The 27,836-nt window shown below is 43.8% G+C and overlaps 1 protein-coding gene across 2 annotated transcripts in view; it reads right to left on the bottom strand.

The window, feature by feature from the left end:
* LOC144134990 (thiopurine S-methyltransferase-like) overlaps positions 1 to 25,557 on the bottom strand; it is a 33,228-nt gene extending 7,671 nt beyond the window's left edge. Inside the window, exons 1-5 of one of the 2 annotated variants that reach the window (XM_077667776.1) lie at positions 23,640 to 25,557; positions 20,559 to 20,651; positions 7,891 to 8,020; positions 5,767 to 5,819; positions 2,626 to 2,700 (exon numbers count right to left, since the gene is read on the bottom strand). In XM_077667776.1, coding sequence (XP_077523902.1) covers positions 2,626 to 2,700; positions 5,767 to 5,819; positions 7,891 to 8,020; positions 20,559 to 20,651; positions 23,640 to 23,731 — 443 coding nt within the window. In that variant the 5' untranslated portion in view covers positions 23,732 to 25,557. The remainder of the gene's footprint in view (positions 1 to 2,625; positions 2,701 to 5,766; positions 5,820 to 7,890; positions 8,021 to 20,558; positions 20,652 to 23,639) is intronic. The other variant, XM_077667777.1, reaches the window with a different exon arrangement.
* Between the last annotated feature and the right edge of the window lie 2,279 nt (positions 25,558 to 27,836).

The following is a 27,836-nucleotide window of genomic DNA, read 5'->3' as shown; positions in this document are numbered from 1 at the left end:
GTTGAGTGCGAGGGGTAGCACACATTACATTACGTACAGTTCTCAGTACTTTTGAATGACTGCATTGTACTGTTAGAGCCGCCAGTAACTCGATGCGCTGCCCAACGTCACCTAATTACTTTCTATATATGCGCCACCTAAGCTGAATTTCGTCTTACGTTGCCCTGGCCGTATAACCGATTTTTTGTTTTAAATCGACCATCTTCATCGTTCGAAAGTGTAGATGCGGTGGTTAATGAGAAATGATCTAAACTGCGCGGCAATAAAGTGCTCGCGATTTTTTTTTCGAGACTTATATAGTGAGTTTTAGGTGCCCAATGTTGTGGTGGAAGTTTACAACCAGTGCTGCTGAGCTTCTTATAAAAGGTTTGAGCGCCTCAGGTTCATTGCACGTGCCGTTGGGAAAGCGCCTGTTTGTATATGGCTACAAGGGCGGAGCTTTAGCCTTTGTTCAACCCTACGCCAAACAAAAAAATTACTCTACTGGCGCACTTTAATCAACAAAATTAACGCCATCATCACCTATAATTCGGCACAGCGCCCAGCTAATGCCGCTAAGCACAGCGGCCTACAGGGCTTCACTAGCGGCCACTCAGCCATTCGTATTCTTTCCTACTTCGCGATGGTGTCAACGTGCTATTTTTCTATGTTCAAAGCGAAGCGCCATGTTGTAGCAAAAAAAAAACAAGAAAAACTTGTCCCGAATTCCTTATTAATTAAATGAGGCACTTGTAACCTTTTTTGTAGCATTAATCTTCGGATTCAAATGTGCAGCTCAGCAAGGAATAGCTTAAGATCAAGCTTTAGAATAACAGATGACAAGCTTGAGCAGGAGGTTGAGTCGAGCTCTATTCCGTCCTAAACTCTGAACTACCTAGCAAGGAGGCGAACACTGCAGGAGGTGGGCGCTCCTGCAAATTTCGGAAAGATGACTGAACTTGCGAGCTCTACAAGATTTTTTGTTTCCTTGTCTAAAAAAAATCTGCACAACAACAGTTTTGCGGAAAAAAAGCTCAATTTTTGTCCGAAATACTCACGCAATTAGGCCACGATGTCCAGTTCAACCAGCACGAAAAGGTTGGAGCAACTGTTGCGTCTATGACTGCTAACGGAAGGGTGGTTCGTTCAGATGAAAACTAACGGTGAAAACGCGCAATAAATTATATTAAGCATAAAAATGAAAATCGCACATTTAGTTGCACCTAAGCGCTGGGAAAGTTTCTAGTGCCTTGTAACCACCTCTAATTGCACTACATTAGTTGGCCGTAGCGGCAATTAAATACGAAGCTCCCTTTTTCAAAACACTAGCAATCCACTTTAAACGGTTACAGACACCAAATTTTATAGTGTACGTCCTATTTATTTTAAAGAGGCCTGCGCGACAACTAATTATGAAAACCAGCTCAAAATAATTAGCTACAAGCGACTCTGTACCGGCATTTTCGGTGCAGCTCTTAAGGAAGCCTTGACGTCATGGTCGACCAGACTACTACAATGCTGATGACGTCGACTTCGTCGGCCAGCGCTGGTTGTCCCCGAGAATAACCACCGGGTTCGGTGACGTCACAAAAATTTGGGCAAGTGTACCTTGACGCCACTCAATGTGGCTGGAAACACCAAGCGTATCCTCGGATAATATCCAAAAATTGATTAAATTTCGCTCGACTCAGTGCCTTCAACTGAAACTTGTTCCCCTTACACCCATAAATCAAATAATATCGTTCGTTTGCGTTCGAAATTTAAGCCCTGTAGCTCATATGGCCGCCTTTCTGGCTGATGCTTTGTGTTGCCGTTGGTTCATTCTTCATTCTATTGAAGTCAGTGACCCTTTCATCGGCTCCTATTATATTTCCATTTCCCGAGTGCTTACTATCAAGCTAGATATGCATTGACCAGGCGCATCTGTAAACTCTTCTGCGAAAGTACTTTTTTTGCAAGCATATACGCTCTATACGTATTCCCTTGTTTAGTGGAATTCGCCACGCCCCGCCTTGGCGAATTCCCCTTGGCGAATTCCGCCTTGGCAAGCCCCGCCTTGGCCAAGCCCCGCCAAGGCGGGGCGTATTTGTGATACAGGTTTGAAGCCCGGACCAGGACGAATTTTTCACGTATGTAGTTTCTGTGAAAGCTGTATAGCTTTCCTTTGAAGCCGTATGGCTGCTCTTGGGGAACACAAATGAGTAATTACTTCCTTATTTCGCTCAATACCTGTTATTTCCTACCGGTCTCTAAGCTGTAATGACCCATTATGCCTCCTCCACATTGAGAAATGACATATCCAGCGCATGAAAAATGCGATGGCTGGAGTAATTTCAGGGTCATTACGGCCAAAGTTGCACTTAAATAACGATCTTTGCGGCTACAAATAAAGTAGCCAGTGTAAGGTGCTCAACAGATTTCTTGATAATTACGAAGAGTTTAATATTTTCTATGCGATACTTCGTTGCCGACGGGAATTGCCTCGTTTGTATAAACTGAGATTCCACGCAATGTTCGTAGCCCATCGTCTACGAAGCTTGTAATTGTCGTCGAAATAAATAATACAGAAAACGAAGTTCTGTGCGCATTTCACCCATGCGAATCATGGATGGAATGCACCGCCAAGGTTTATCAAGAAAAGCCCACCTAGGCCTGTCTCCTTCAGGAAGGGCCGAAAAGGAAGATCTGTCCCAGACGATGTCCATGAGCCCGGTACATTTCCTGACAAAAGAACCAAATTTATGGAAAGTTTACGAACTTGACGCACTTACACTGAAAAGCGAAACAAAATCTGGCAGGTAGTAAAGCATGCTTGCGAAGGAACAGATGGCTTCGTGTCGTAGCAACTCATGGAGAGTGGCGGCGACCGCCAGATTTGTGTCAACACAATTCCAACATTCGGTCCCTCCTGTCTTCCTCAGCAGGTTATAAAGGATTTATTCAGGATAGCATTACGTTACCAAACTAGTCCAAATTCTGTTCTATCCTTCGCACAAGTACTCTACTAGCATGCCTGCTGAGTTTTTGTGCGACGTCTGCAAAGTGTGGTTAACGACAGTGAGACGGTAACTTACAAGGGGCAGTGGGATGCCTTCCAGATGCCCGGCACTGTGGTAATGCACCTCTTGCGCTGTGCTGGCGGCGTATTCAGTGATCGACTATGCTACCGAAGTGAACCTGCGATTGCTTTATGGGTTCTCATCAAAGGCAGCTTCTGAGCAAAGTGACGCGCTCACGATTCAAAAAAGTTATATATCTTCGTGCTCGGGAGTTGCTCTATCGGGTATACATGGTGGCAAACCGTTTCGACAGAATACGAACTCTCACTTAGATACACTGAACGCGCACTGCTAGGAGCTATTTACATTCGTGAATACTCTGCTTGATGCGATCCCTAATGTAACACCTAACTGAGGGCCCAAATAGAATGTGTCAGGGAGAGTGAAAGCACGCGTTCCTGCTGTCGGCCAGTTGTTTATCCGCAGATTGGTACCGAAAGATAATTCAATCGCGTTGCGGCAGCTCATAGCGCTAAGATATTTATATGTTTAAAACTATCATCAGATAGCCAATAGTTATGAGGAAAGGGAAGGGGTAGTGACAGACTTGCACCGGATTGGCTGCAGAACAGCGGCGAAAGGCGTCGCGAAGAAAGACGCGGCGAAGACGGAAGAAGGAAGCGAAAAGTTGGCAGCGGCCCTTGGCTTTCATGGAAAGCATAATAGAGCGGCACTCCTCTCAATGCTTTCTGCTCTCAATGCTTGCTGCCCTCGACCTCTGTTCACGGCTTGTCGTTAACTCTGCACAAATTGTAAGAATGTATTTCCTCCCAAAAATCCAAAAGTCGTTCTGGAAGTGTTTCAAATCTGCGATTGAATTGACCATCGCTAAAGATATTCATAGTGTCACGGAACTTGTTCGTCTCTATCACAGTGAGAAATAAGACACACGATTATGACAGAAGTCTATACAGCAGCGTCGGCCGATCTTGCATTCATGACCATAACATGAAAAGCATATAAATAATCCGTGCGATAACAATGCTAGAGAGCACGGAAGGAGCATCCCAGAAATCAATAGGCCGACCTTCGCATGAGTCCGCTCCTTATTTACCGTTTTGAATACCTGTATTCGGAATGTCATGCCTTAATGCCGAATCGTTTTTCCTCTAGCCCGCGAGAAAAATACTTTCATCACACGTCGCAGTGGGAACGCCGCCACAATATCAGCAAGCTGGCAAAAACACAAGTGCCGCAAAGAAAGCTGTCGATTTGTAGATACAAGTGTCTAGGCTGCCAACGTGTTTCAAGGTTTATACCGGAGGAATGTATATGTTTCCGCTGGATCCCAGACGAAACATTTCAGTGTGAAAAATATTTTCCTGATAATCAAGGAGGATTTCATTTCTTTCCATAAAACTCATCTTGCTAGGAATATAACACATGAGGTAAGTGTGTTGCCCTTATCCACTACAAGCTCAGAAACTGAATGTTCAATGACTATGACTATGGATTTTTATGGCGCAAGGGCAGCTATGGCCAAAGAGCGCCATGTCACAAGGTATTTTTCTTTTTCTCAAGGTGGGGTCAAAGACCCATTTCCCAAGCATTTCACCCTAAATAAGCCGAGCACCAGACCAGGCGAAAGCTTGTACCCATTGTATCACCGGTGGGTACGCGGCGGCACTGGGGATCGAACCCCGCACCTCCCGCATACGAGGCGGATGCTCAACCACTTGGCCACCGCTGCGGTTGAGTGTTCAATCGACAGCATAAAGAACCAAATTGCATACCTGCTAAATGCGTACCAATATCTTGTAGAAGAAAGTACAATGGCTTGTGTATTTAGGAAAAAATGAAGAGGGTTTTTCCTTCTTTTTATTAAGCAGTCACAGAAATCGCTAATACTGTACTAATTATTTTCCGTTCGGTTGTTATCCTTTATATAACGTCTCTTCATAATAGCGTCAGTCATTTTATTCTCCAAGGAGTGTATTTATTTTCAAAAGCGTATTGTTTGCTACTAAACACTTGTGTAGCTGTTCTACTGCTCAAAGATTTCATTGTTCTGCTTGATACTGCTTGGAATTTTATGATTGAAACAGTCATTTCTTCGAGCCTTTAATTTAATTTTTCACTTTAATATGTGTGCCCATTTCAGAAGCGTTTTGTTGTGAATATGTTCACTCGTTTAGCCGCCGGTGCCCCGATGTGTAATGCATGGTGCAGATTTTGTTAGGAGGCTTGCTTTTTCTCCTTACTTTTGCCTCTCCCCTGGTACATATTGCATAATATGGCCAAATAAAACGCTGCTTATATAAAGCAGTACTTCGAACGCAGATCAATGCAGCTAGGCGCTGTTCATTTGACTGCTGTGCTCTTGTCTAAGACCGTTACACACTGTGGCACCGGCCGGGACTCTTTTCATCTTAAATGTCCTTCTTAGTTAAAAAATATTGGTTTCTATGTCCCGGGATGTGGTTTTGGTGCTTTATGTAGCACATTTCCCGCTTCCTTTTATTTTCGCCTACGGCTGGAGAACGATCAGTTGTCCTCACTTTGACGGATTATTTTCTTTTTTGATAGGTTTAAGCCTGTGATACCTAAGCTATGCAGGCTGGGTCGTTCATTTTACAATTTCGTAGGGCAGTCCCAAGATAACGCACGGTCTATGTCCTACACAGGTCTCGTAACGCCTTCAGTATAGGCGTTGCTGCACCGGTGTACAATTTCGGGAGCTGCCTCGATATTTCCGTAATGTCAGAATTTTTACTAAACATATGCTTACCTGTTGAAATCGAAAATGCTGCATACGAAGACACGTAGATGGCGGTTTGGAGTCTGCAAAAAGGTACACGGCATTAAACGGGCGGAATAAGCCTTGTCTAGGCACTCGGATTATTGAGTAGACGTCAGTGTTTGGGAGCGTCATCACGAAACCGGACGCCGTAATACATGCATAGCATCTCAGTAGATTAGGTTAAAATAAAATAAGACTGCAAGTTTCATTTGAGGGTTTAAGGAAAGCAACCATTTCTTTCCCAGACCCACCTCCACGATAACAGCCGTTGCCTTCTGCTTCAAACGGATGCATGGAATTCACATTAAAAACTCCTAAGCACGAAAGAACATAATATTGAGCTTATTTATATTTTTCCTGCATTTACGTGGATGAAGAGAAAAAATGATAAAAGTGGTTTTAGCTCGATGTAAGAAGTCATCCCGAAAAAGAAAACACGCCGGCATTTTTGGCTAAACCTTTACCTCTCCACCCAGAGTCATCTGGGAAATTCAGTCGTTCTTCTCCAGCTAAGAAATGAATGCGCGGTAAAACCCCACCCCTTTCCTTGCTGATTGCGCTAGTGTTGTTCTCACAAACTGTATACAGTGAATTCAATATAACCGCAATACTGACTGCCATTTATTGTGCATACATGACGATATCTCCCTACAGTCTGCAGAGCTTCTGCTCTGATAAGGATACGGTGACTCGAACAGTTTTGCGGTGACCTGGTTAACCTTATTGTTCCAAGAATACACCTGACAGCACTTCGTGTCGGAGTGCAAAAGTTCAGGCAAAAGTTCAGTGCAAAAGAAAGCAACTCTTCGGTAAGCAGAGATAAAAGATATTAAGTACGTACAAGGGTTCCGTGAAAAAGGTTGCTTTTGTATTTGTCATTACTGGGAGCGAATTCCCTTTTGAGAGCATCAGTTAAACAATAATATTATACTGTAGTGCATCACGCAATTCTGCGTGGCTTGTCAGGAGATCTGTAAAATGCACTATCTGGACGTTGAAATTATTTCATGAATGCTAACAGCGAAAGAAGTGAAAGAACCTCAGCCACCCTGATAGAAGGTGCGTGCGGAGTGTGCCAAAAGGAGACAGCGGGGAATTTGTTACAGTTAAACATTGAATGAGGCAGCCTTCGTCTCATCCTGCTGTCAAAAATCCATATATCTAATTTTCTTTTAGGTTTCAGAACATACCCAAAAGAAGCAATCACTCTGCACAAACAAATCTAATCACGATAAAAAATTCTTCGAGAGCCGAAAACACTTTGATACCGCAAATCAGTGGCCCGATCTGTTAACAAGCGATGGTGTTTTTCTAATAGTCGCTTTTTCACTGTCTTCATTCTTAACTGAGTCTAATAAATGAGCGACGGCAACCAAATAGACAAGCAAGGAGATAAAGACTTGCAAAGTAGAAAAAAGATTAAGAAGACTTTTATGTCTTCATTGCTACCCTTGGATATTGCGGTAATCTAATAATTTTTGCCCATATTTTTGGTTATAAAGCATTATAAGAGCGAAGATAATGTCGCACAGCCAACGGTTTTATCCATGCAGAAGTGCGAGAGAATTTGTCGATCTTGGTTCTACAGAATTCGACTGTATAAGAGGTCGTGAGTATGCGCTGTAAACTTAACACTGGCAGTTTTCTTGGACGTTACGAAAACATAAGTTTTCTTGTGAGAGATTCAGTGCTCGCTCTGAAGGTATTCAGTGGATTAAACCTAAACGTGGAGGGAGGAGCGCGACGTCATGGTAGCTCTACAGTGGATTTGTACACAAGGAGGCACGTTTTTGAACGTTGCGTTTTGTGATCTGTGCATTTTCTTTTTCGCAGTTGGCCACCGTCGACTTTGGCGCTGAAGCTGAGTGCTGTTGGCCTATGGATCTTGCTGTCAAGGTGGCAGTTGTCGGTTATGAAAAGGAAAAAAATGTACGGTAGGACCCTAAAAAAACATGACGATTGAGAATAGTCAATACTATAACATGGAAGGTAAGGTTGATTGAAATTGAAAAACAAACAAACAAACAAACAAACAAACAAACAAAGGAATGATTGGTGAGTACGAGCACGCAAGTCACTGTACTCTCAATACTCCTCATGGCGTGTGCACACCTGGATAATCTTGCAGTTGATCACGGGGCACATTGTCTCTTCTATCTCGAGGCCGTTTTCTTGGAAGTACTCGATGACGCACTCCTCGACGAATTCCACGCCGACAACGCTGTACCCCATGTCGTGGAACCTGAAAGAAAAAGCGGCGCATGAATTTACGGCGCAGTACTTCAGAATCGTCCTTTGTCCCGTTGCTGTTTTGCCTATAGTTTGATTACACTGAACAGAATAGGGTGTGGTGGTCATCCCGCTGATTGATGTGTTGCACTGTCAATTATATATATTTTCGCAAGAATCTACTTGTGCTACAGAGCCACCATACATCGGCCGTAGCAGCATTCGAGTTATCTGAACATTTCTGTGGGGTTCCTGGCCCTCATACACACGATGCTCTAATTTCCGTCACAGTGTACAACCACCGAGCCACGCTGAGAGTATGAATATTCTGTATGAAACTCAAGATACGGTCACGCTGATATGGCCAATGCATAGCAGGTATAATGTCATGTGTTAAATAGAAGGAATAAGCAGATCTACAGGCCGCACATGGACGACATCCGTGCTGTTATTGTATAAATAGAAGGGGCTGTAGCCGCAGGTGTTCAGTGGGTTCCGCCTCCTTGTTTAAACTTTTACATGAAATGAAAAAAAAATGAAACTTGTTCAACTTAATTGACAATGTTCAGTATTTTTTTCCCTACCAAATGGTACATCACTTCTCGGCATTGTTGCCACGAGGGGCAATGTGCTTTCAGTACAGGTAGCACCATAATACCAACATAACGGCATAGAAGTTTCAGAGCGCTCTTTGTCGGTAGGACACAAGGTGCATATCCCTCAGATGTTTCAGAGAACCGGGAAGGACACTTAGGAGAGCAGAAAGTCGGGCGAGTTGGTTGAAATGCATACTGAAGAAGTTGGCGCGGAAAAACGAGGACAAGCGAGACAAACAAAGACGAGCGCTACTCACAACTGAAGGTTTATTCCAGACAATGCTCGAATAAATAGTGAAACCAACAAGAACAAAAACAAACAAACGTCATGAACACCACAAGTTACTCCGTGAATCTCAATGATTTGGTTAGGAACAGATACTCCCTATCAGAGAAGCGGACGGAAGTCTGACTAATGCACTTATCACCACTGATGCGCATATGAAAGGCTTCCATGAGCTCCCGCGTGAGTTGCTCCCTGTGCCTGAATAGGATCGTCGTTTCTTCAAAAAGCGGTTTACACTGGATTTTCTTTTCCTTGTCGTTTGTAATGCACGTGCGGCAATGTTTAGGGAGGTTATCAAGAGAATCTCCCCCAAGCAATCTTCGGCGCTCTCCTAATCTCTCGTTGACGCATCGTCCAGTTTGGCCGATGTATAGAGCGCCACACGACAACGGCAATCTGTACACAACCCCCCTGGCACAGGTAACGAACGGGGCTTTGTGTTTGATGTTGCATTCATTTCTTGTTTTTCTTGTTTTTCGTACCGTTCTTACGCCTCCTTCTTCCTCCTTGTACTATTCAATGCCAAGTAACGAGATGATAAAAAGTGTCCAGGAATGCATTATGGAGCACAACGACGAGGCCGCATTCGTGTCCCGATGTGGTGTATCTGTTGGGTCTTTTTTGGAGATACTCACGTTTTATCTCAAATCAACGGTCATAGGGTGGAACGGGAAATTTCCCGTACAGCGAACTGGTGTTTGTATCGGGTCTCGCATAGCCCCCATCCTTAGCAACATTTTTCTGGCTCAGGTGGACAGAGTCATAGAAAAGAAATCAGGAGGGATAATTTGGAAGGCATGTAGGTATGTTGATGACTACTTAGTGTTGTCTTCTGAACCCAACCTCCAACGCACCGTCGTCAATGTGCTAAAACTTTTTAAGGAGTGCGGCCCTGGTCTCAATTTCACAGTAGAAGTACCAAGAGATGGAAGGCTCCAGTTCCTAGATCTGTCTTTGCATTTTCGCCCCAAACATGTTTGTTGGGCATACCACCCTAGGGCCAAAAAAGCGTTGCTTGATTATTCATCTTGTCACTCCAAAGTCATAAAGAACGGGATAGTCACTTCCTGTCTAAAAGCGGCCATCACCAAGTCTTGCTCACATGCTATCAAGGAAAGCGTCGAGTCCCAGGTGAAGAGGCTGAAAGAAAGCGGGTACCCTCAGCATATAATTGTGGAAGCTTGTGGAAGATTGGTAAGGTGGGTCAAGGATGGGTCGCGACCTAAACTCCGGGAAAAAGAGCGTCAAAAAATTTTTGCAGTCATACCATATGTGCACAGATTGGCGCATGGACTGAAAAATGTTGCCGGGCGTTATCAAATTCCGATTGTGTTTTCCGCCCCTCGGAAGTTGGGAGCAATCTGTTCACAGGTGCACAAACGGATGGAAGGAGGAGGCGTAAGAACGGTACGAAAAACAAGAAAAACAAGAAATGAATGCAACATCAAACACAAAGCCCCGTTCGTTACCTGTGCCAGGGGGGTTGTGTACAGATTGCCGTTGTCGTGTGGCGCTCTATACATAGGCCAAACTGGACGATGCGTCAACGAGAGATTAGGAGAGCACCGAAGATTGCTTGGGGGAGATTCTGTTGATAACCTCCCTAAACATTGCCGCACGTGCATTACAAACGACAAGGAAAAGAAAATCCAGTGTAAACCGCTTTTTGAAGAAACGACGATCCTATTCAGGCACATTGAGCAACTCACGCGGGAGCTCATGGAAGCCTTTCATATGCGCATCAGTGGCGATAAGTGCATTAGTCAGACTTCCGTCCGCTTCTCTGATAGGGAGTATCTGTTCCTAACCAAATCATTGAGATTCACGGAGTAACTTGTGGTGTTCATGACGTTTGTTTGTTTTTGTTCTTGTTGGTTTCACTATTTATTCGAGCATTGTCTGGAATAAACCTTCAGTTGTGAGTAGCGCTCGTCTTTGTTTGTCTCGCTTGTCCTCGTTTTTCCGCGCCAACTTCTTCAGTATGAACCGGGAAGGAGCCAAAAGAGTGAGTGATTGTGCGAGGTCCGAACTGTCGCTGAAAGAAGCAAAACATCGAGGAGCCTTAGTTCCGCAGTTAAGGTGAATCGCCGCTGTTGTAAACTATGTCGAATAGTGGTGGGGGCTGGGTAGAAAGGGCACACATAACTTCTATATCATTGCATCATATTTCTATCTCCGCACAGATTAAAAAAAAATGAAGCCACGAAAGCGAACTTCCTGCATACCTCTCCGACATTATGCTGAACATCGCACTGGGAAAGCCTTCGCCGAAATAGAGAACACCATGATACATAAACCAAAGGGGCAGGCTCTAGCACGCCATCAATACAGCCACCCATGCGTCAATTGTGAGGCAAACTTAAAAGAGGAAGAGCCAGTTGTGGCCTCTGACTTCTAACTCATTTGCGTACACTTTCCACTGGACCAGCGCCTCAGGTGCAACGTGAGGCGTACACTTGTGGCGTTTATGATGGGTTCTTGCCTTACCACGCACACGTGGCTGTGAAGAAATGCAATGAACCTTTTTGCGAAGATCAGCGCAACTATATTAAAAGTGCGCGCAACCTTGCGAAACACTTAGAGTGAAGACAATTCATCCGGATGCATGTTTTAATCTGTTGCTTCTAGTCGTTCTATTACCTTCGGCTGCATGATATAAAGCGCACAGTGCGTACATGAGTTGCTATAGTGCACCTGCGCTGAAGTTTGCCGTGTCGATTTCAGCGCCGTAACGCACAGCCTAGCGAGAGGAGTTAGCACTTTTTGTTGAACGCCACCTTCATGCTCTTACTGGCATGAGCTTCTGCACTCTGTCGAAGCGACATTTGTCCTTCGTCAGCTATCTTGGATACGCCGAGAGAATCTAGGAAATAGATGCCATCAGCTAAATGTGGGTCTTTAATTGCTCAGAATGTGCTCTCGTCTTTGTAGAAGCGGCTGACGGCAGCTGTTTTTAGTCGCCGAATGGAACAACTGCACTGCCGCCTGGAAAGCGCAGGTTACTGTGGCGTTCTACTGCTGAGTACAAGTTCGCGGGTACGCTCCAGCCTCGGCTGTTGGCGTTTTGGATGGCAGGGAACTGCGAATGACTGCTTGCTCTTACATTACATTCAAGTTAGTGAAATTTAGGTTTTAACCTAGGTATCAGCACGTGATATATGGCTTCCGTCAGCGCCTCCACATTGCTATGGAACATAAAAAATAACGCTCTTACTTCTTAGGTTGGAGCTTGGGTTGCGTAAGTGGTAAGATAAGTTGAACAGAAAGAAATGACATAAAACCTCAAACAGGAATTGCTCTAGTACAACGTTACCAAACAACTCACTACGTCGCCACTCTTCATTCATCCTCAAGATATGGCGCTCTACTGCGGAACGTTGGTTCGCGGGTTGATTTGCGCCTGCACTGTGGGCATTTTCATGGTGGTGAACTGCGCAAGCTTCTTTTCCTTGTGATTTCACTTAGTTTGAAAATTTCATGCTTTTGACGCCAAGCATAAGTATATCATCGGGGCGTCCCAGGCAGGCTCCTTTTAGCTATGCCACATTAAAAAAGAACAATAAACCATTATTACTTAGTTTGGGGCTTGGGTTGAGGCTGTCTGATAACTAGACCGGGAACAAGTGGCGTTAAACCTGCAACAAAAATTGGCCACTGCAGCGTTGCCAAACAACGTCAGTATATGTCGCTCGTTTTGCAACCACACCGTCTTATTCAGCAAATAAATTTATGCAAGGTGTAAGATCTGACACAGAAGCCTGTGCCGCGGACCTTCGACCTAGCATTGAGTGGCTTGTCATGTGCTGCTTTTCCCCGCGGCAGCTTTAGCCGCAGTTTGCTCCCAGTTTCACCTCGGCCGCAACATTCCATCCTTAGATGTGAAGGAGCACAGAGCTTAGTTCCCCCAGTGCGACAGCCTACTGGAGCTCGCTCATAACGTTGTTATGAAGTTATGTGACAGGTGAACAAAATGCGCTGTTCACACGTTAAGTAACTATGCAAACACGTGCCAGACTTAGAGATGTGCGCAATATGTCCATAGAACAAAGCTACCTATTTATTGTTAACAGCCGCCTTTATTTATGAAGGGCACATTGCCTGCCAGTCTCAGCTTATCTCATGTCTCGCTTGACTCCGATGTCTAATAAGTGTAATTTCAACCAACTTTTGCAGTGCAATTTTTCAATTAACTCCAGCCTCATGAAAACCATGCAGTTCTGTCCTCTGCGAAAGTCGCTTTCAGCTACAAGGAGCTCCTTTGGTTCTCATACCACGTCGTACGTCCTTCTCAACGAGGCTATTCCCTTACTGCAAAATTTTGCAGTCTTGTCATAATCCGGAAGTTTAAATTTCTTGACAGAGGTGTGCAGCGCCGAATCTTCTTCATGCATGTCCATGTGGTTTATTAACTCGACTGAAGTTATTAACTTGACTCAGTAAGCGTCGTCACTAATCTTGGCGAACTTCGTGCTTCAAAGGCACCGCTTCATCGCTCGTATAGGCACATCTAACCGTTTTTAGCTGCCACTGCTACCACTGTTGTCCCGTTTAAAGGGATCTAAATCAGTGCGAATTGCAGAACGTCTCGTTTTCCGCTCGCAATGACAAGAAATCACATAAGCGTGCTAGGAGGACGGGTGATGATGCTGGGCTGTTTCGTGCCCACCTGTTGCGTGTAATCCTAGTGTTGTGTAAGTCGTCGTAGTCGCAAGTTTAGTAGCAGAATCGCTTATCTCGTGCAACGTATTTTAGTTTCGTTTTTAAGATAGTTGACGAGGCATCAGCCGTAGAAATTGGCAGGCACAAGGAGTTCCTTGCCTTTGCTGCGTCGCGAGGTGTTTCTAAGCCAGTAAATATGGAGGACCTTTATGAACAGCTAACGAGCAGAGAGTTGTGCAGCTTTAGCGTCATTCATTACTGGGAGTCCGGGACAAGTGCTTCTAGTTCTCTTCACTGCCACAGCGTGACGCATTTCTTTGAGGATTAAAAAAGTAAAGGCGTTCAATGGAATTCATACAACAGGGTATGCGTTAGCATTAGTGTTCCCCCGGAGGGAACAGCCGCTGCCGTTGACAGGTTCAGACCGTGCGGGCGGACCGCGTGATCCAGTCCGTCAATCACTATGTGACACTTTATACCCCCTGTCTACTCTCTCCCACCGACCACCTCTCGCCTTCCGCTCCCTCCTTTCTTCTTCCTTCTCCCTCATTTCCCCTGAAAGTCTAGAGGTGATTACGCTCTCCCCACTTTTCCACCTGGCAACCTTGGCTTCCGAAGGCAGACGAAGGGAGATTTTTCCGATATGGAGGTTCTAAGGCTAACGCGGCAAAAATGGCGCGTGGACATGGTCCGTGACGCAACAAAGAAAGAAATTGTCCGAGTGGGTCCAGGCTAGAACGTAATAGGTTGGTAGTTGTAGCGGCATTGGCTGGGATCTGTCCTGAATTCCTTGTACTGTGAGTACGATCCACAGGAAGAGGTTTTGAAGCATCCTATGTCAATAGATTCGCTATCAGCGCCGTAAGTTTTGACAGGCACGGTTTTTTACATACGGCGGCCGGCAGTAACCGATGACGCAAAACTTTCAGCGTCCACGAAGTTTGCCCAGTGGGAGTTGGTGCGTCGTACTTAGAAGCAATTATTTATGATATCAAGATCATTGGTACGCGCTCTTGTAGTCATGAGCAGCTCATTACCTAAAAGGGGTACAAATATATACTCGAAAGGCTCATGTGTCTTATTTGCGCCCAGCGCTACAGGCCACAGCACAACCAGCACGACAGAGACGGCCAGGCTCTAATGTTGATAGACTTCATTAGGGTATCGCAATAACAACCGATGTCTGGTGGTGGTTTTTGCACAACGCTTGGACTGGCGACGGCATTTATCAATCACATTGTGTTCCTTGTATAACGAGGGGTTTCTAAAAGGAAAAGCGCTTATCCTTTCAATATTACGATTTGCCTTTGAAGTCTGCAGTGTGTGGGACAGTGTCCTAGTGGGAAAATAGTTTTAGGAAATCGCACGCAGTATTAGTTTTAATTTAAAAGCTGACTGCTGGTGTAAAGTTCGTGTCACGTAGTGCATTACTGCAAGAAGATATGGGGAATTAGTATCGGCATTACTTTAAGTAGCAGGGAGAAATCTAGAGATCCATAAGCATGCCTTTCGGGGAGTCCCGTTTAAGCTCAGCGCCTTGTTAAGGCATATTGAAGCGATTTGTTAAAATAGTTTGCTCATGTTACCTTTTGACGCCTTCTGGACTTATTCAAAATTTGATACAGTTGGATTAACTTGTTAGATTTCATAACAAGCACGAAATTTATCTTTTATTTCGTTTGGAGCCACTTCAACTTACACTTGCGCCAAACTGTCTATCGTTCGTTTTCTCTGCTGTTAACGAACCGTAAAATAGGCTTCCCGAAGGTAATGTTTCAGGCTTCGAGAGATCGAGAGTTTATTTGAGAATTGTTAGCACTAAACTCAAGCAACATTCCTGTCCCTTTCGACCGATAGCTCTCCTGTATGGTCTTTTTGCTCAAGAATAAGTATTCACTAGTTTTGTTGAGCGCGCGAGGTGCGGCCGCGGCCACTTTTTTTTTTTTCATGCACGTCTCCTCTCATTTATGTGTTACTCTGCCAATACCTAGTTGCTACGCCATCTGAGTACCAACTTTGCGCCTCTGAGCAGCTGTCGAAAAGGGGATTGGTCGTTTCATTCATTTACCTTGCTGCGGAAGTTCGAAGCAGTAAATCCTCACAACATTCTGTTTCGTGCAGTGCACCGGCCACGGCTGCCAGCTGTACGCTGACAACAATTTTATGCAGCTGGCTGAACCCGACTGGCCTTTGCGCGGTATTTTCACAACACCTGGAGAATTGTTTTCGCCCAACATCGTGTTTGTCACGAAGTCGTAAGCTGGGCAAAAAATAGCGGTCGCTGAGGAAAGCTGGACTAAAAATTTCAGCTCTCGGCAAGTTACAAGCGTTTGCTTGTAACCCGTGAGTTCTGTTTATTTTGTATTTAAAAAAGAACAGTATTCACGTTCTCAATCCCTCGACGTTCGCGGCATTAATTTTTGCATAAGAAATTCACATTAGGGTGTCCAATACTCGCATAATAGACGGGCTCGCATATTGAATGCGATCATTATTCGGCTATTTAAGTGACAATTTTTTTCGCTTGCATAATAAACGCACGCCGTACATTTGCGTACACGTTATAATAAAATAAAGGTGTTGATTAGCAGGCATCCGATACAGCTACGCAATACAAAAAAAATGCCATATGTCGAATATTAGGACGTCTACACCTGCCCCTACGGTAAGCACAGCCAATAAGAATGGCCTCCGAAATATCCGAGAACGCGTTGAAAACAAGCCTGATTGCAAATGGTCTTGGTTGGATCCGCCATAATAAGGATTGTTGAAACATGCTGCGGTTGAGCTTCGCTTTGAGATTATTGATTTATGCGAGAGTGAGCTCAGTTGTGCGCTCTTTGGACCCCTTTATGGGTCCATACGGGTGGTTTTACGATAAAAGCTGTGAACTGCGCTCTCGAGTGTTTTGTTTACAGGTCAGTTGTGATAAAATATTTATTCCACTGGCGCACTTCTTGCCCCTTTTTCACCATTTCAAAATTTAAAAAATTTAACCACGCGTCGGAATGCACCCAGGCGTCCTGAAAATTATCGGGGAAATTTTCGCAAAAAAATTACCTGCGGTTTAACTACGGCTGAACTTAGAGATCGAAAGCTGTCGTCAATCGGGAACGTAGACTCGGCTTCACCTGTAACGTTGAGTGCGTTCCGCACATTAGATAGGCAACGCGCCAACCCTGCCAGGTAGCGGTTAAATTAATGGCTGACCGCGAGAGGTTGGTCACCCAATGAACGCTGCGGCTTATTGCTGCAGTGGCGCGTGTCTTCCACAACGCTGTCAGCGCTACTGCATTCAGTCCGAATCTCTCCCTCCCCATTGCTGCGTTCCTCAAAGCGCGACTGAGGCGTCCACTGACCCAGTGAGTCAGTTATGCGCCCTTCGTTTCTTCTAAATCATCGGAGTCTAGAGCGTTATCAGCGCTAACGGCAATAGACACAAAGAACGCAGACGGTCCATAGCTTCAGTGCCGCGTTTCTGCAACAACGTTGTGAATGTCAACGCATGCAGCGCACATCTGTCACTACCCCACGTAGCTTAAAGCGCGACTGAGGTGTTCACCATCCCAGGGGCAAGTTATGTGCCTTTTTGTTTTCTAAAAAAATTGGATTGGTTTTTAAAATTGGTTTTGAAGAAAGGAACTGGCGCAGTAACTCTCTCACATATATCGGTGGACATCTGAACCGGTTTTGAGAAAAGGAAATGGAGTAGTAACTGTCTCACATATATCGCTGGACACGTGAACGGCGCCGTAAGGGGTTTGACCTCTGGCTCGCTTGAAAGTCAAACCCGCAAGCACCGCGAAATTGTTACGAGGTAACGTAGTGAAGCTTTCTCTTCAAAATGAAGTCGGTTCTTTATGTTGTTAAATGTGGTATTTTGGTCGGGGTAACTAGAATACATGCTTATGTTAATTGCCATGTATAGCTGTTATGGATAAATAATTTCGCCTCTTGCATCCGTACCACATACATGGCATCTGCTAAAGAGTAATTGCTCACTAATAGCGAATTTCACTCCCTACATCAATGCTGTCGGCTGGCTCGGAAGCGGCTGAAAAAGAACGGTCCCGGTTGAATTTTTAAGCTCCATGGCGTCGTTAACGTGCATTTAAATCTGAATTCAGGCGGGTTCAGTCTTCGATTGCACCAACGTGCAGCCACAGGTGGCAGTACAGAATCAGGTAATTCTAGGGAAACAAAAAATTCTTTTTGAATCTGAAGGAAGCTGACATGTGTATATGCATGTTAGCTTGTGTCATTAACCCATACAGCGGATGAGCTTTCATTCGTACAAGCGACATGTTTGCGGCGGTGTGTCCAAAGCACATTGCACTTATACAACAAACGCAGCGAAGGTAGCCGTTAAACGAGCAAAAGACTTATTTTTTTTGTTCTTTTCATTTGCGCATAAAAGAGCGCCCTAAAGAATTTTGGCAGTTCATGAAAAGAAACGGCAAGGATCAAGTATCGATTCCATCTCTTGTACATGAAGGTTCCATTATTGACGAGAGTATCGATAAAGCTGAGTGCTTCAACGAGTTTTTTTCTTCTGTATTCTCTGCTTCTTCCAACACCTCTCACGTCGAGCTCAATCTTGGTCGAGTTAATTCTGATCACATGCGTGGTGTCGAGTTTAATCAAAGAGGAATTGAGTTGATACTCAAAGGGCTGAATGCTGCCAGTGCTCCTGCTCCTGACGATCTACCAACTGCTCTTTTCCGTGCATGTGCGTGTGAGTTGTCTGCATATCTGAGAGTCATTTACACAAAATCCTTAGAGGAAGGAGCACTGCCTTCTGACTGGAAGTTAGCCAATGTAGTTCCTGTGCACAAATCTGGCCCTCGAAATGTTGTTTCCAGCTATCGTCCCATCTCTTTGACGAGTATTGCTTGTAAAGTTTTGGAACATGTGTATTTCACTAGCATTATTATTCATATGAATACGCATTCCTTACTGAGCAATCAGCAGCATGGTTTTCGTAAGTCCTTTCTTGTGTAACACAGTTGACTGAACTAATTCATGATCTGACAAGTGCACTTGATGAAGGGTTGTCTGTAGATTGCGTCTTCTTGGACTTCAAGAGGGCATTTGATGTTGTTCCTCATTCCTTTTTGCTTGAAAAGTTGTCTTGGTATAACATTGATGAGAGAATGATTGACTGGATACAAGATTACTTGCACTTAAGGAAACAAAGAGTGGTTGTTAATGGAAAATTATCAAGCGAATGCATTGTATCTTCTGGTGTACCTCAAGGATCAGTGCTCGGACCTTTGTTATTTTTGATCTTTATGAATGACATTTGCTCTAATATCTCTTCTCATATTCGTCTGTTTGCAGATGACTGCGCATTGTATAGGGTCGTTGATAGTCCGAATGACTGTGTGCAGTTACAGAATGATTTGAACAGGGTATCTGGTGTAAGAAATGGGGTATGTTTATTGACTTGCAAAAATCTGTGTATATGCGAGTCACAAAAAAGAAAAAGCCCCATGAATTCTCTTATACAATTAATGGGACACAACTTTCCTTAGTATCAGAATACAAATATCTCGGCGTATTCATAACCTCCAACCTAAGCTGGAGACGACATGTCGACTATGCAACAGGAAAGGCGTGTCGCGTTCTTGGTTTTTTAAGGCGTAACACCAAGCAATTCCCTTTAGAAACAAAAGAGTTACTTTTTATGACAAACGTTCGCTCGGTTCTCGAATATGCCTGCGCAGTATGGGACCCTTGGCATAAAACGGATATAGATAAACTTGACAGGGTACAAAACTTGGGTATCCGATATGTCTTTAACAACTATACCAGGAGCTTTAGCGTTTCACGTGCAAAAAACTCGCTGGGATGGAGCGCTTGAAGAACGTAAATATTATTTGAGGTTAAAATATTTCATAGTATTTACTATTCCAATACTGGCATAAACCGTGACCTGTACATCCATTCACCAAACTATATTTCGCTACGTCGTGACCATCGATTAAAAGTTAAGGAAATTAACTGTAAATCAGAGATGTACAAATATGCTTTTTTCCCTAGGCTATAAGAGATTGGAACCGGCTCTGTGAAGAGGTGGTATTAATTCCGTCAGGTGATTTATTCTCTTCATCTCTGTGAATGCTGCTTTTAGGCTGTATTACTGTTGCATCATGGTTGCATTGTATGTGCTGCACTTTGTTACCTTTCTTTTCGTTTGTATGATGTGTTATTCCCCCCCCCCCCCCCACACACACACACTTTAATGCCACTTGTGGCGCTGTGGGTATTACAATAAACAAAAATAAATAAGCAAATAAAGAAAAAATGAGTAAAATGGGACGTACCGTTCTAATCCCGGCCAACCGCTTAGTCAGTTGGGAGATTAATACTGGCTGACGCCCACTTGCTCTTTCAGTGAATAATGGCTGCTCTTTGAGGAGCTAATGGCTCTCGCAACAAAGTCATTCCCCAAGTCCCCGAGGTAGTAACTCCTCTCTACTTTTATCCGCTTTCAATTCATAGCGTGCATGCTTCACGGCTGGTGTTGTGGTCTCGTTATCAGCGCGTTGGAGCTTCGCCCCCGACACTGGACTAGTGAATGAAGCCCTAGGATTTCCATAGTGAAACTTGCTATTTCGTGCTTCACCACGTAGGGATACTTTTTGAGCACTGCGCCTTCGACGCTCTATGGATATGTTACTCGGTGTTAGAAGCGTGATTTTCAAGACCTAGTGCATCGCTTCATTCATGAAAAGTTCACTCACACTCTTCGCTAAATGAATATTTTGAGAATATACATTTAATTAGCTGGAAGAAAGGCGATGCAAAAAACGAGTAATCGCAAGCGGTCTCCATGTGAGGAGGCAAAACATATATATTTGAGTCCAAGGATTTTTATTCTTCAGAGTAAGTACTTACACTTATTCATTCATCCTAACCTTCTTCACAAAGGCGGACGATATGTTTCACAAGAAGAGCCTCGATGTTTTGTGTAACAGACAGGAACACGGACGTTGAAGCGGACTCACCATTTAAGCTCATGAGCTTTCCCGCACAGCGGCAGGAACACCTGTGCCCGTCGCTTTCCGGCCAGGACGACGTCTATATTCTGCTTCAAAAGCCTGCCGATAAGCATGATTGCACATAGTACAGTGTCATGTTTCTTGAAAACGAAGACACCCGGTACATATGCCCCTCAAGATTGGCAATGACGACCACATCATCGTTTCCTCGTTTGGCAAAGGGTGGAAACTAGAGACACATAGATCTGTCAAGCCTATGCCCCTTTAATATTCAATTACATCTTTGTCTGGCTCTGTTTTCGTTTGCAGACCGATAAGAAAACTTTTTTCTTTGCAAGGAAAAAAAAATTTTCGAGAAAAATTAGAAAATTCTGTTTTATAGCTGAATATGTTAATGCACATAAACGCTGGTGTTCAAGCGCTGGCTTAGTTTTCAGATCTTCTTTACAATAAGAAACAAAAGGAATCGGGATGGTGAGGATTACTATTACTGAAGCTAATGTAGACGGTTGGTCAAAAGCTCTAATCCTCATGGTTTGCCTTTAGGGGTCAATGTGCGGCATTTGCGAAAAATATCCACGGAGCCTCAAAAATACACACATGGTGAGAAGGAATCTCTTCCTTAAACCGAAGAACCATGGTAACTTTATAGGCGGTGGTTATGGCTGGCTATGATGCTGAAAAGCACAACCTCTGTTCGCGATCTTTCGACAAACCCTGTCCGTCCACCTCACAGTCCCCGACCAGCTACGGATACCGAAACACTACTTGGACACTGACGAGAGGAAGGCGCTCAGACTTTTGGGGGAGGGGGGATTTTTTATTCTGCTTCAGGAACATTTGAGTTGTACCCACTTGCGATCATTGTGTCTGAGTTTCGTCTTTCTGAATGCAGGCAAAGAGCTTAAAGTATCGGTGAAAAAAACTTCAGGCCTCTCTCTGGGATAAAGAGGGCGAGGAAAGTGTGCCCCCAGTCTCGGGCATCCCTTGATAACAGCGCCTGTGAAAATCTAGTGCCGCGTTTGCCTTGCTTGTTGCGCGCTTGTCTTATGGCCGAGCAAACCGACATTTAAAAAGTGCGCATAAAATAGACAGTGAAACAAACCATTTCGATACAGGCCGGTCGGCAAATGAAGTTATGTTACTCTAAAAGGCCCCTATGAGCTCTTTGTGAACGCGACCTTGTTGGCGAAGTAATCAACAAGAAATTATTTTTATTCTGTTCCTTACAAAACAAGTGCATCGGTGCAGACCAGCTATTATTAGTCCTGAAGAGAAAAATGAAAATTTAATGAAAAATCGTCCTGATTTTCTATGCTATAACACGTTACATGAACCTTCACAGCTGCTTAAAATTAAGTCCAGCACCGGGCAGCTTCGCCCTGGTTACCGCAGTAACTCGCGGAATGCGCCGTAGGGCAGCGGCCGTAAGCAATCACGAGGAAAGCAGAACGAATGCCGCGCTACGTTTTCACGGGTGCTGTTACCAAGGTACGTTCAAAAGTGAGGGGCATGCGTCTTCCGCCCCCTTTGTATTAGGCGCAAGCGAGTGGGAAAAGGTGCCCGTGTTTTGTGCGATGTACGTGCACGTTAAAGATCCCGAGATGGTGGAAGTTATTCTGGAAGCCATCCATTACGGTATCTCTTTGATCCCTTCTTCTCTCACTCACACCTCCTCCCTTTGCATACGACGCGATTGAGGTGTCCTCTGACATGTGAGACAGTTGCTGCGTCATTTTCTCTCTTCCAAAATCATTTATTACATCCCATTACGCACGCCGGCAGTGGCACCTCGCGAAAGCGGAGCGCTACCGCTCTTGGCAGATTCACAGCGGCCTGAAGATTTTTGAACAAGACTGTGCGTATATACACATTATTTAGGCTTTAAAACGAGACTTCCATGAAGGAGTGCCTTCGGGAAAGGTGGTAGGCGCTTAATATTTTGTAGCCGGACACTCTCCTGCTCGCCTGGCGCCCAAGGACAGCTTTGCCCAAATGGTGCGTTAGCTATAATGCTGGATTGTACAGCCATAATGTATATTGTTAATTACACAAGTCGCAAGCTGGCGACAGCGAGAACGCTGTGCTTTTTGTTCAGCCCTACTTTTTGCGCACTTTGAGTAAATGAAAGACAGAGCATAAGAAAAATCATTAACCTAAAAAAAAGGCTTATAACGGCATTTTTACTCTCAAAAGCCCCATGTGGACAAGAGCTATTAAGTGGCATTCCAATATGTTTCGGGCAGTGCGGTAGTGCTAACTGTGAATTACTTATTCAGGTCAAATTGACAACTTCTGATATCATATAAGAGGTGCTTTTGCTACCTACCTTGCGAAAATAGTTATAATATTTCTCAAAGCAGTAATCTTAGTAGCCCGTTCTTCGACATACTGGTACAGGCATATATTCTCGCCATCATTAATATATCTGCGCTTCTGCGCATGCAAAAGAAAAAACCACGATCCCTCGAGTAAAGACTTCATAAATTAAGCTGCTTGGATGCCGCAATTTTTAGCCATTGCAAGACTTGCACGAGTATTTTTAATGGTTATAAAAAATAAGCACTTCTTTATTACGTCACAATCTCCACTAATAGATCTTCCGAAAACCTGCCATTGAATAAAGAAAAACTGGCTCACAAAAATTACACACGGGTTGTCAGAAATGATTAATTGTGCAAGTTATATGTGTACCGTTCGCAAGCTAAGCCGAAAACGTATACCATTTCTATGCATTTACTAGGGTTATTTTACATATATTACTGAAATAGGCCAACACTGCGCTTTACGAAAGCTCTATGGTGACTGTTGCCGGATGACGTGCATTACAATTATGTCTAGAGTTGCCGCAGGAAAACAAATGCCAGGGTTGAGAAACATATAGCCGCCTCGGGTCAATAAAAATGTCACTAAAAGATCCTACTCTGTACAACTTTTGATTTAAGGTTTTGCGTGAACTGTGTGAGTAGAACCAGTATTTATTGTTAAAAAAAACGAATGCCCAGTTTGGCCATTTCGTACTACAGCCTGCGTACAGCTTCCGCCTATTGACATATCCTGCCAAAAACCTTTGTAACAAGCACTCACTTTGTAATTCCTGGCTGCTGCCATGTTGCGCCTCCATTTCTCCACTGGGCGACCCAGTAGTCTTGTCCATCCCTTTCGCGAGCCCCGTACATGACTGCTGTCTCGCCTTGCTTTCAGGCTGATTGCAACTAACTGAGCCAAGCGCCTATTGATGCTGTAACCTGAATGAAGGTTTCCTGTCGGCTTGTGGATGCCAGAGAAGTGTTTGCACCTGTGGTTTCCTCATCCGCTTGCCAACGCAGCAATACAGTTTTTACGACGAAACTGTGTGTCTGCCTGTATAAACGTAACACAGCAACCATTGCCCTGATTTCGGTTCTCTGTGAGCTGTTAACGGTCTGTGGGTGATTGATGTCCTCCTAGCTCCGCTCTGTTTTATTCTGGGCTATTTATTTTCCTCAACGATAAAATGAGTTGATGCTTGCGGTTAGAGTACACTTATTTCAGACGGGATAACAAGAAATTGCGGACTGAACGGTTGTTTTTCAACAGGGCTGCATGTACAGATGGACAAGCTAACCAACGTGTGGTCTACCCAAGGCCTGATAACGTGACCTCAAAACGTCCAGCACCACTTAGTTACGGAACGTGCCATGTAATATTTTGAAACGGGACGCGTTTAGTAGTGAATGGTTAGGATAAATTTGATGGCAAGGAAGTTAACATTCGCCGTAAAGTTTTGGCGCGACAAAGACGAGACAGAAAAGAAAAACGACACGGACGCTTGTCTCGTTCTTGTCCCCCTAAAACATTAGGATCTCTTTAAACCAGCTAGCCCAATATAGGCGTACAGCTAGTACAGTTCGCTAACACTGTTCCCACTTCGAGTTATTGATCAATTCGCTCTCGCCCTACCGTAAGCTTGCCGTCGCGGTAAGCTGAGTTGGTAGAGTGACTGCTCCAGTGAAGTGGTGGTCCCGGGTTCAGACCCCGGACCAGTACGAATTTTTCTTTAACTGCGTAGTTTCTTAGAAAGCTGTACAGCTTTCCTTTGAAGTCGTATGGCTGCGCTCGGGTGGATGTCAATGAGTAATTACTTCCTTATTTCAAATCTACTCCACGTTGGGGGATTCCCCTAAACATTTGACCAACACTGTTCCCACATCGAGGTATTGATCAATTCGCTCTCGCCCTACCGTAAGCTTGCCGTCGCGGTTAGCTGAGTTGATTGATTGATTGATTGATTGATTCAATTTTATTTCTCAACATTCATACAAGGCATGCTTGTGAAAACATCTGGATCCCTAGCTAAAAGCTAGTTGGGATCCATGCAATTCATTTTCAAAGAAAATTGCAGGCATAACTAAAATAATTACATACATATAAAAGCTCATGAAATTAGAAATACATAAATGGGTACATAGAGCAACAATATTCAGAGCACCAAGCCTCTTTTACAAACGCATACAAACACACAAAAATGCATGAAAAGAAAAAATGCTGGCTTCCGTCATTGTTTATAATATTTCTTCAATGACTCAGGAAGAGTTTTACTACGTTTGAGTTCACTTGGAAGCTTGTTCCACAGCTTAATACCAACATGGGCCATCCTTCTTTCTCCATAGACATTTTTCGTTTTCGGAAGAAGGAAATTTCTATGAGTGGCGTTGCGAGTGCATAGTGGTGGGATGCAGAATAGCGATGAGTGTAACGGATAATTGTCTTTAAGGCATGTGTGTATTGTCAAGACAGTCCTGTATTCAAGTAATGATTGTAGTGGCAGTATATCCATCTGTTTAAAAAGAGGAGCAGTGTGGGCGTTGTATCCTGAATGTGAAATGAATCGAATTGCCCTTTTTTGCAAGACCCTAAGTGGTTCCAAATAAGATCGGTAGGTGTGGCCCCATGATTCAATGCAATATGATAACTGGGTTTGAAAAATTGAGAAATAAATAATTCTGAGTATGTCATTACCAAAATAATCTCGGCATTTGTACAGTGCAAAGCATGCTGCAGCTATCTTTTTACAAAGCGCCTGAATGTATGGCTTCCAGTGTAGGTTCTCATCTAGAATTATTCCAAGATAAGTGATGTTATGGACAAGTGCAATAGGTGTTCCCAGCCATTGCACGGAAGGCAGGTTTTCATGTATGATTTTTCTGGAGCTCCTAAATATTATGCATTTTGTCTTATTAACATTTACAACAAGTTTATTTGAAATAAACCAGCTGCACAAAGTTTCCAATTCTCGGTTTGTGGTTCTAATAAGTTCCGTTGTAGATACATGAGCACATAGAAGAGCAGTGTCGTCAGCATACATAAACACTTAGAAGTGTTGTGTGAAATGCGGCAGGCCATTAATATACAAGGAAAAAAAATCGGACCAAGGACTGAACCCTGAGACACACCAGCCGTAACTGTTTCAAAGTCAGATTTTACACCACTAAGTTGGATCATTTGCCGCCGATTATTGAGGTAACTTCTGAAGAATTCTAAACTGATGCCTCTAAACCCGTAATGCACCAGCTTTTTCAGTAAAATTTCGTGATCAACAGTGTCAAATGCTTTCTTAATGTCCAAGAAAATTCCTAAGACTATTTTATTATCATTTAGAAAAAGCGTTGCTCGTGTCTGTTAGCGATATGACGGCAGTACCAGTTTATCTGTTTGGTCTAAAGCCGTGTTGCTGAGGAGATAGCAAGGCTTCTTTCTCGAGAAATATTTTCACTCTCTTTGCAACGAGTTTTTCAAAAAGTGTGTTTATGCAGCTTAATATAGAAATTGGGCGGTAATTCTCAACGTGGTTACGGTCACCATTTTTGTGAATCGGTACTATTCTAGCTAGCTTAAGCAGATCGGGATAGGTGGAGGAATAGAAGGCAAAGTTGAAGATTTTTTCAAGTGGCTCGCACAAGATATCAATTCATTCCTTCAGCGCAATAGAGGCAACGCCATCACATCCAGTAGATAATTTCGATGGAAAATGAGTAGCTGTATATACAATCTCATCCACTGTAATATCATGGTATGCAAAGGTCACTACAATGTTTTGCGGAGAGGGAGGTTCTCAGTGCAGGGGCAAGTATTTCATATACTAGCGCCAATAGTGGAAAAATATACATTGTTACATATACAGAGTTAATGATCTGCCAGGTAACTTTCGTACTGTGGGCATTTTTCAAAATTAATTGGGAGTAATACTCTTTCTTGCGGGACCTTATGGCAGCAGTAACTATGTTTCTTGCTCTCCGAAACTTTACTAAGTAATATGAATTACCTCGCTTTTGTTTAGATTTGGTATGCCAGTGATCTTTTTCCTTAATAAGTTTCATAATAGCTTGTGTCATCCAGGGACAGATAGGCGTGCTATGGTATCTTTTGATTTGAGGTGTAGAAGACTGCAAAACTGCCGTGGTTAGCCTGTCATTAAATTCTTGGTATAGGTCATTTACATCAGCTGAGTTGATCAAGCTAAAATCTACCACTTGAAGACATTCCCTCAACTGAATAACATCGATGCAGCAGTGGGGGTCAGATGTTTTACCCGGGGCTGCTTGTTCCAGAGGAAAAAATATCGCAACAGGATAATGATCTGTAAGGGATGCTTTATATGTGGAGCTCAAACTAGATGATGTGTCGAAATTGCAGAGGTATATGATCCAATGACGTCGAAGAAATGGGAGTCACACGTGTAGGGCCTATAACTACATTACTGAAGCCATATGACTTTAATAAGTTAGTATATACCACACTGTTATCACTTAAACAGTCAATATTTAAATCACCACAGATTAATACTTTGACTCTTAGATTAGATAAGTTCATGAGCAGCGATTCAAACTGGATTCAAGTTGGTAGAGCGACTGCTCCAGTGAAGAGGTGGTCCCGGGTTCAGACCTCAGACCAGTACAAATTTTTCTTTAACTGCGAAGTTTCTTAGAAAGCTGTATAGCTTTCCTTTGAAGTCGTATGGCTGCGCTCAGGTGGATGTCAATGAGTAATTACTTCCTTATTTCAAATCTACTCCACGTTAAGGGATTCCCCTAAACATTTGACCAACACTGTTCCCACTTCGAGGTATTGATCAATTCGCTTTCGCCCTACCGTAAGCTTGCCGTCGCGGTTAGCTGAGTCGGTAGAGCGACTGCTCCAGTGAAGTGGGGGTCCAGGGTTCGGACCCCGGATCTGGAAGAATTTTTCTTTAACTGCGGAGTTTCTGAGAAAGCTGTATAGCTTTCCTTTGTAGCCGTATGGCTG

This window comes from Amblyomma americanum, chromosome 5, assembly GCF_052857255.1.
Source record: "Amblyomma americanum isolate KBUSLIRL-KWMA chromosome 5, ASM5285725v1, whole genome shotgun sequence".
Classification (NCBI taxonomy): Eukaryota; Metazoa; Arthropoda; class Arachnida; order Ixodida; family Ixodidae; genus Amblyomma; species Amblyomma americanum.
The sequence above is the reverse complement of the archived record's forward strand: the minus strand, read 5'-3'. Positions and strand labels throughout refer to the sequence as shown.